Here is a 9759-nt window from a genome sequence, read left to right as displayed (position 1 = left end):
TGACAAGTTCTTTTATATTCCTTCCCTACCAAAGAAAAATGGCAAAATATTATTGTTCACGAACCACCACCATTTCAAAGGATAAACTAGGCAAATACTGATGTGTGATGATCAATGCTATATAGGGCTCCACAATCCAATGGGCACAGATTATTTGCCTACCCTAGATACAAGTAAATAAAATAACAACTTGCCTTGCACTGTAACAGATAGATCTCAACTTGATTTATTAATCATCCAGAGCTAGAAAACACTCAGTTTAATAGATCTAGAAAATATAAGATGATACAGCAGTCGTACAGTTACAAAACATCTCAATCATGTATGAATTGTAGATTACAATGCCAATACCAGCTTATACACAACTCTTAGGATATGCCTATTTCTAATGTTTGATCCAAAATCAGACGCTGAATCTTGCCCTTCCTATACAGTATATCCTATTCTGACAGCAGAATAAGTAACTTCTATCTATTAATAACTTTTTTCTACATGGTCTATCTGGTGAATACTTGCCTACTTAAGATTACAACCAAATGTACTCCTTCCAGAACTGATCTCCACAAAAGAATGAACTTTGCCCAAGAGCATCATAGTTCACAAAATTCGAAAATGCATTCTGCTAAACTATATGCCTTGGATTCAACAAAATTGAATTAATGAATGAATGATTGCCATACAATAATCACATTCTAACAAACCATACAGAAGTACTGAAAGGGAGTAGTTGTTTCTCCTGGAGAATGGATAGCTTCAGGCAATAAATACAGTGACACTTAATGACTGACTACATAGCAATATTAACAGGTTTGGTACAAAGATAAACTTGGAAATTTAAAACATTATGAGGTTGCTGCTGAAGAAACTATTAAGAACTGCTGATATTAGGCTTCTTCAAACACATGCCAGTGGCTTTTAATTCCATGCCCAGAGGCCCTTTTCCAGGGAATAACTATCTATGCCTACATTCACAGGATGGGAATGGAAGGTTCTGCCCACCTCATGTAAGCAAGCTGCTGAAATGCAGGTCACATAATAAGATTCCATGTCATGTAGCTGCTATGTTGACCCAATTATTGATGAGCTATATATGTCTATAGTCTGAGCCCCTTTAAAAGAGCACCAGAACCCCCCACCTTCTGTCCAATCTTTCCACCTGAATCCATTGAGTGATTTGAATTTCCCATCTTGGTAATTGGTCTTCGCCCAGCAAACAAGGGTGAGCCAGAGCCACAGCTGGAAACATGACCGGGGCTATTTGTAGTTGTAGAAGAACCTGGAGATGGTGAAAGAGGCAATTTATTTTCAAGTGAGTTGAAAGGAGAATGCACCATTGTCGGGCGTTTGATGGGCAAGCGCAGGCATGCCAGGCGGCTGCCGCGTTGGTTATGACAGTCTGGCAGACTTGTTACTTGCACACCTGCTTCCTTTTCCCTTGAAACTGGAGCACCACTTGGGTCCTGCAAATATCATCCATCTAACTAATTAATTAACTCTGCATGATTTAAGATGTTAAATATCACACAAGGGTTAACAGAAACCAAAAACTGCCCCAAGTGTGATAGTGATCACTACCTTCAAAGTATGCTCTTAGACATTGCAATGCAACAGATAGCTGAGTTACTAATTTCCAACTGAAATTAGAAACAGCTAACTGGGAAATGGTTGAAGACTACAATTTCTAACTGAAATTAGAAACAATTAAGAATGAGCTGGGACACAGTTGAAATCCATAATCTTTCCATGGGTCAATTTCTAACTGAAATTAGAAACAACTAAGAATGAAGTGGTAAACAATCAAAGTCTAGGTGCAGATACAGTAACAATGGCCTTACCCCGAGCATGAGAAAGACGAAATCTCGCTCTGTATTGTGCAAATAAGGCTCTATCATCTTTCGTAAGTCTGCCAGATTTGCATTTCTTGGCATTTTCAATATCTGAATCAACTTCCCCGAGGCTTCCTTGGATGTCTCCCATTTCACATACACATCACACTTTTCTTTTTGGTCCTCTTGGATTTGATCTTCTTGAATCCCTATCAGCTGTTCAGTTAAGCCATCACTATGAGACAGTCCTGGTTCCAGCGTGTAATAACTAGATGATGCTTGACTGACATCTTTCAATGTAGGAATTTGGGTATCCAAATTGAGAGATTCTGGCATTGATGCTCCTGCCTCAATCACTCTTGATGGTGTCCTCCTTGGAGATTTGAAATCTTGTTTCCTACTTCCATCAGGTGAAGGAGTCAATGAGATCACTTTAGATTCTTGAGGAGAGAAAGTTTTCAGGATTGGAGATACTAAGCCTGCAACCTCTGGACTAAGATTACAAGCTGGTCCCTCATGAGAGGGAGTGTTATTCAAGCTCGAAGTCCCTGGTAGATTCAACAAACACCCAGTGACAGATTCTTTTGGAGTTTCATCATGTAGATTGACCTTAGGATCTGGTCTTTTCTCAGGAGATGGATTCCTTGCTTGCCGAGCAAGCTCCCTATAATTCCCACAAAGAAAAAATATATTTTGAATGCGTGTTTTTCTAAAATCAGTTGGATCCTTGTGAAGTCCTTGAGTCCCTAACAAACTATCCCCCACATTCCCATGACATATATTTGTATCAGAACTTGTTACAGGTTTAGCCAGTTTACCTGCAAAATTGTCATAATTCCCCTCGGTCACCTGTTTCTCAAGTGCAGGATTGCTGCAATCCTTTAAGAAAAATTCTCCTTGCGAATTAGGTTCAAAATGGCCTGCAACAGTTTTGCTTTCTGTACTGCAACCATTGACAATCCTTGCTTCCACAAAATCTGATTGGATATGACTTCTATGATTGGAAATGATCCCTTTCTCTGAAGTATCCTCACGTATTCCATCTCCTTCCATGGTATCCTCTTCCTCTTCCTCATAAACTGTTGGCAACTGACCTCTTCTCATAAGCCTTGTCAATTCTGCATCATCCTGTTCCCTTTCCTCTTCAAAATCACCATACTGATGATCATTCCCACAATTACTAGTAGCTGTTGACCTTAGAAAAGGAAACCGCTGATGTATGAGGACTCTTTCATCTTTATTGACAGGATACAATAAATTATTAAACTGTTCTGACAAATCCATCATCGACGAATCTTCTTCCAAAACAGCTTTGGAATCTAATTTGGGCATATATGAGGCATTTGAATGTTTAAGATTCTCTTTGTCTGACTCATCGACAGTACCCAAGCTGTACAGGCTCTTTTCATTCCCAGGAATCACTTCAACATGATCATTGAGATGATTGCCTCTTTTAGAAACAGTACATAATGGAAATTTCTGCGCTTCATCTTGAGGAGACATGTATTTATCTTTCATTTGCTGTACACATGCTTGCATTCCTTCTAAAAACCGCGCACTGCTTGCAACCAATTCCCCTGCCTCACCAATTTCAGATGTTTTCTTCTCAATTTCCATATTTGCATCAGTTCCTTGAAGAGAATCTAATGCAGGATTGCTTTTCATGTGTTGTAATTCAGATTCTATTTCCTCCAAACGTCGTCTCAGCATCTCAACCTCCTCTTGCTGCTGTAAAATTTTCTCCTCCATCTTTTTCTTACCCAATTCCACAAAAATATTTGCTGATCTCTCACACTCCTCAAAGTTTCTCAAGAGCTCTAGTTTTAATAGCCTTGCTTTTTCTTCAACCTTTGACACTATCTTTTCCTGAGCCTCACACTGTTTTTCTTGCATTTCTTCAAGTTTGGCTTTGAGTTCTGCTACTTCTTTTTCCTTCTTTAGCAGTTCTCTTTGAGCTGCTTCTCTCTCCTTGTCCTTCAACTGATTATCGAGTTGAAGTTTCGAAATGTACTCATCCATGGCCGCAATACGAGCCCCTAAGAGTGTAGAGGCAATATCTTGAGAGTTGAGTTTCTCCTTTGAAGGAGAATTGGAACATCGGACAATGCACTTGGCTTTAGCACCATATTCTAGGGTGCCAATAGTCTTGTGTATATCTCGCGGATCAGGACTGGCACATAGGACCATCAGAATCTTGGCCCCATCATCCTCAAAAGAATCCTATAATAAACAGAAAAAACATGTCAGCATGACTGGAACCAGAAATGTTGTAAATAAAACTCTAGTATCAGAAAAAGCAAAAGGCTGATATTAATTCTAGACATCAAAACAAAACCTGAAGAATCATAGTGAGCTTGCTGTCTCTGAATGGAATGTGGGAATCACCATTTGCAATGGCCTCAACAACTCGCTTTAGTGCTACATTCCCTTGATTAATCTTGCCAGTCTGTAAGATTCGAAAAGATCATCCATATAAACATCAACTAAAATTAATTGACAATATCAACTGTAACATCCTCCATACATATTCAACAACAATGATAAGAACTACATTCAAGGAGAAACCTTAGGTAACCAAAGTGATATGACAGGCCCCAAGGGTATCCATTGTCAAGTTACTTTATAGTGATTGTTCAGGGATAGCAACAAACAACCAGATTGAGTTTGATAGGTTGGTCACGGCTTAGGGGCACAGACTTCCAGAACCATACTAAGATGAAATTGGAAGACTAGAAGTTGAAGAGGACTGTAAAATTTCATTGAAATGACACTAAAGTGACTACCCTTTAAGGACTGGCAACTAGAGGCAAGAAATTTCAAGTCGAGATATCATAGTGAATTTTAGGTCTAAAACTTCTTGTTGCACCAGGATATCAGTCAATAAGGTGTAACTAAGATAGAAAATGTCACCACCATGCTTAATGATAAATAGATCTGCTCCCATTCCTATGATGATGGGTGGAACAAGGAACAGATTTTGGCAATTCTAAATAAATGTGGTAAGGAAGCTGTTTTGTCATCTAAGCTGTGTGGAACTGTAAAGGATGGTGAGGGTGCAGATTGGAAGGGAGAAGGACAAGTGGTTGTCAAATTTCAAGGCTTAAAGGTAAGGAGGTGTTACAAATTGTAATGTTATACTTCGCATTTAGCAAAACATTTTCAAACAATATTAGGATATAACTTTCAAGTCATGAAAATATGATGTATGGCAGCATTAATAACGGTTATGTCAGGCCAGAGACAGGAGAATCAACAATAACAGGTTCTTCAATTCTGTGATTATAAGGAAAAGTTATTTTTCCTACGCAAAAGGAGGATTATAAAAAGAATACCTGCAGTTTTGCCTCGAACCCAAGGCCGGCTTGATCAATATTCTCGGAACCAGCCATGTCAACAAGCATCAACCTCCCTCCCACTGCAGGTACATCCAGTGTTATCTGCACATACCAAACAGCATGGTACAGATCAACCAATTACTCAGTGTTTAACAGAAACAATCCTTTAAACCACAAAAGAAAAAACCAACCAGACAGTGGCTCCTGGAGCTTCTGTCGTTGCAAACAGTACTCTTGACAACCCTCCTCTTCTCTACTTTGGCAACCTCCTTTGCAATCTTTCCAGCGTCATTTCCAGTTATAAACATCGCATTCTTGACCTTTTTGCCCATCACTTCTAATCTTACCTGCAACCGACCAACCAAACAAATGCACACAAAACCCATGTTTCATAAGTAGAAAGCATTCAAAATACTGCCATTTTTTTTGTTCATATCTTGTTGATTTTGTTGTTTATAGTTTGGGTGGTGGGGAGGGCATAGTTTTGTTAAACTAGCCAATCAAGGGATATATCTAGTAAAAGTAGAAACCCCAAATTTCAATAACAATGCTTCAACAGATTCTGCTATGTTTCTTCACTTTTGATATACGTTTGGCCGGTCGAAATAGCAAATGCTCTAGGCAATTTTTATCGATTTCTCTACTACATGTTGACTTTCCTCGCCTCTCGCTTTGGGCTATGTAAATCTTTAATGTGATATCTCTAGGAGATATTGGGCTATTTTTGTACTATGTGTTCATTTTCCGCACCTCTAGGTTTGAGCTATTTGAATCTTTAATGGAATGCTCTCATTCACAAAACCTGATTTCAAAAGGAAATTCAAGAAAAGAAAAAACAGAGAAGCAAACCAGAGATTCGGGAAAATGGAATACCCTGCATGCAGTATTCTTGGACCATCCCACATTAAGGCCAGAGGAGGAAGCATTGGTGGCAAGCAGATCATAAATTTCCTCATTGTAGATCTCCAAAACCGTGACCTTGACCTTATACTTGTTCCCCAAAGCCCCATCTTGCCGGCCATCCTCACCTGAATAGTCACCCAATATATCATGCAAAGCTCTGTAAACGATCCCGGGTTCATTGGCGCACCCAAACATGGTATGACTCTTCCCTGATCCAGTCGGCCCATACATCATAACAGTGCATTTTCCACCCGTTTTTACCCCATTAACCCTGGGCTCAACAAACTTCTTATAAAATGTTTCCAATCCATCCATCTCTCCGATTGAAACCCCATCAAGACTGAAATCCCTGTACCCCAATTCCGTCCTCACCCTGACTGTAGTGCCGTTAGGGAGCAGCTGAATTGCATTTTGCTTCTCCTTTCTCTCTGGGTAATCCCGAATTCGTCCCACAACCTCCACTGGATGCTCTGTGGACAAAATTACATTAGGAGGGGCGTTGATGTTGTTTGGTGAAGGAGATATACTTGGACGAGACATGAAATTCAAACGAGTCCTATAGTTGGGAGTCCGAGTTGGGGTCGCCTGCGATGATGTAGTGCCATTTCGCGGTGATGGAGACGGAGCCATTGAATTGCTCTGTATTCTTTCTCGGATCATCAAAATCTTTGAATCTGCTGCCCTGCAGGTCGGCGATTCTGATATGAATTAAAGAAGATATGAGATCCAAAATCCGATTCAGATTCTGTGTTGTTAACCTGCAATTTAACAAATAATAGAGCTTATCGGAAGCTTTGGAATCGATTCAAACAATGAGAATACATGCCAGGGCATAAATAAAATAACACGTGATCCTGCAATCTGAAGCTCCGCAGCGTATCTGGGTGCTTGAAATGTGAACAAAAGGATCGGGATTTCCTTGCGGATGCAATGATTCCGTGCACTGTACCAGGAAAACTCTGAGCTCGTTAGGCTTTGGGGCAGACGATGACCTACCCCTCGACCTACTAAGTATAATTGGAGTGCTGTTTTGGTTCGTGATCGAAATTTGAAGTTTGAAAAATCTAGCCGTTGCTCATTAAAAGTCGATTAAATCTTTTCCATATTAAATAAAGTCATAACAATAATTTAGGTCTTTTCTATATTAAAAAAATTCATAATAATAATTTAAAAAGTCGCTGTCAATAACCAGTTCCCACATACAAAAGGCGCGCATCTGGCAACGGGCGGGATAAATTAATGATTATAAATATTTTATGGAAACCAAATTAAATGTGATGTTGCAATTGGCGTGAGTCAACTCCCTTTCCATGTAATTCTTTCTAATCAAGTGGTTAAGGGCGAGGTTACCCGGATGAAATGATACAAGTGACTTGACTTATTTCATGGCGAATTTCTTTCTTTTCCGTTTTTTTTGTATCCTTACACATTGCATTTTTCAAACTTTTACATGAGTTAAAAATTTGGAATCAATACAAGTACCACGGTTATTTAAATTAAAAATTAAATTACTAATAAATGTCCATAAATAACTGACTAATAAATATCAATATATGTATTGCAGGGCATTCTAGGTCACCAAAATTTAAAAAAATTAGCTATAAATTATTATTATTATTAATTATAAAAATTATATATATATATATATATATATATTAAAAAAAATCAAAACAAATCACATTTGTGGATTAGTACTTTTTTTTGCAGGTTTTAAATTTGCTTGGAAAATCATGGAAAGGAAATCTGGTAGAAATTTTTCTAAATCCTGGGTACAATTATCAATTTTCAAAATTTTGGGTGCTCTCATTGTTTTTGATGGTGTTGAATCCATTTCCACCATAAAAAACACAATTAAAATACTTCTACTCCCAAATTTTTTGAAAGTTTTTTTGAGGGATTAGCCATTTTTTGTTGTCCTGATAAATTGGTCATTTTTTAGACGACGTTTTTTTTCTAATTAAATTAAAAAGCAAAAAGAACATAACTACCTTCAAAATATTGGACCTTTTATCCATAACTATTACCTACAAATTCTTTGGTGAATAAATAATTATTGATAATTAAATTAAAATTCAAAAAATCTTATTCCAAAATAGACATACATATCATGTAATTATCATGGAATAATGATAGTTTGTCTGCTTTTCACCTTGCATCTTTTAAAATTTGGTGGAGCAATATTCTTTTCCCTCCTTTGTGGCAACACTTTCCTTTGTTTTTCATAGTGTTATCCTTAATTTTGTAGGAGTTGTCGAAGGACAATAGCTCAAGTGGTAGTTAATGGGTTTAATCCCATCCACCGTCTTCTATTCTCTTGAGACATGTTAGCTTGTATGGAAAAAAATTGAACATATTGAAAATCTTGACGAGTAATTCTCATATGCCTAGAAGTTAGAAAATTTGAGTTTTAGTTGATCATGGAATTAGCATCCAAAGCGAGGATAATATTTTTCCTTCTTTATAATAATATCTATTTTTTCATGTTGACCTGATGTAATAAGGCTTAAAAAGAGTACGCCATTTATTGATGGACATTTGGACTCTGTATAAGTCATGGATTATTGATATATTTAGCATGAGAGCTACTGGATATATTCTTGTGTTATAGATATTTGATGGATAGAATTATTGATATATTGAGCATGAGAACTATTGGATATATTCATGTGTTATAGAGATTTGATGGACATTTGGACTTTGTATAAGTCATGAATTATTCATATATCTAGCATGAGAGCTATTGGATATATTCATGTGTTATAAAGATAGCCGGAAGATTCGATCATGGATCTAGGCCAAATTACTCCAACTTGTTATCAGTTAAGAATGATTAAAAATAATAATTGTCATCATTCTCCTCACATATCAATAAAAAAACTTTTCAGATATAGTATACGAATATTATCTAAAGAGAAAAATATGGAATAACAAAATTTATTATTGATGTAATTGTAAAATTCAATATATACCTTATTTAAATTGTAATTGGGAGTCTAGGTTAATTTAAAATATGATGTTAAAACAATAGAGTATAATTATCCATGGTAAAGGTTGAAAAAAAATGTTACATATGAAATTATAACCTCAAATTTAGTTATAAAATAAGCACTAACACACTATATAATTATATAAGTTAAAGGGTTGTTATGATATTATGTTAATCTTATTTTTGTAATCTTATTGTCTTAATGGTGATGGTTACATAAAGCATATGTATTATTGTTAAAATAATCGAAATAAAATAAAATAAATTCTAAATTTAAAATTGGAAATTACTGTGATCACTTTGTGCTGGAAGACAATTAAGAATTTACACTCAATTAAATTTCATTCGTATTTAGGTAATTAAAAAATAAACTAAAAACATTGAAAAATAAACTTGTCCTCATAATGAACCACACTGGTTGGTTCGAAACGCGTTGACAAAAAATTATCTCTATGTGATTTTCGGCGAAGATTCTTCTCTAAAAAAATAAAATAAATAAACTTAAAAATAAAAGAAATTTTAGTTGAAACTAAATTTCTGAAAATCATATTCCAAAATGAACATATTTGTTTAGGTAATTAAAAAATAAACTAAAAACATTGAAAAATCAACTTAAAAATAAAAGCAATTTTAGTTGAAATTTATCTCACGCCATCATTTACTTAAAAAAAGAAAACAAAAAAACTCATACTCATTTATGGATTTACAT

At 36.2% G+C, this 9759-nt stretch overlaps 1 protein-coding gene across 1 annotated transcript; it reads right to left on the bottom strand.

Annotated features, from left to right (window-relative positions):
- Window positions 1–362: 362 nt before the first annotated feature.
- Window positions 363–7061, bottom strand: LOC149251708 (P-loop containing nucleoside triphosphate hydrolases superfamily protein). The gene is made up of 6 exons (XM_089459538.1): window positions 6035–7061; window positions 5353–5508; window positions 5159–5263; window positions 4162–4272; window positions 1836–4046; window positions 363–1460 (listed from the first exon to the last, which is right to left on the bottom strand). Exons 1-6 carry the CDS (start codon window positions 6722–6724, stop codon window positions 1095–1097), a joined length of 3639 nt encoding a protein of 1212 aa, XP_089315664.1. The 5' UTR covers window positions 6725–7061; the 3' UTR covers window positions 363–1094.
- Between the last annotated feature and the right edge of the window lie 2698 nt (window positions 7062–9759).

The sequence above is a fragment of the Pinus tabuliformis genome, chromosome 7 (assembly GCF_031772625.1).
Source record: "Pinus tabuliformis cultivar Carrire ecotype Pingquan chromosome 7, CPIR1, whole genome shotgun sequence".
Classification (NCBI taxonomy): Eukaryota; Viridiplantae; Streptophyta; class Pinopsida; order Pinales; family Pinaceae; genus Pinus; species Pinus tabuliformis.
The sequence above is the reverse complement of the archived record's forward strand: the minus strand, read 5'-3'. Positions and strand labels throughout refer to the sequence as shown.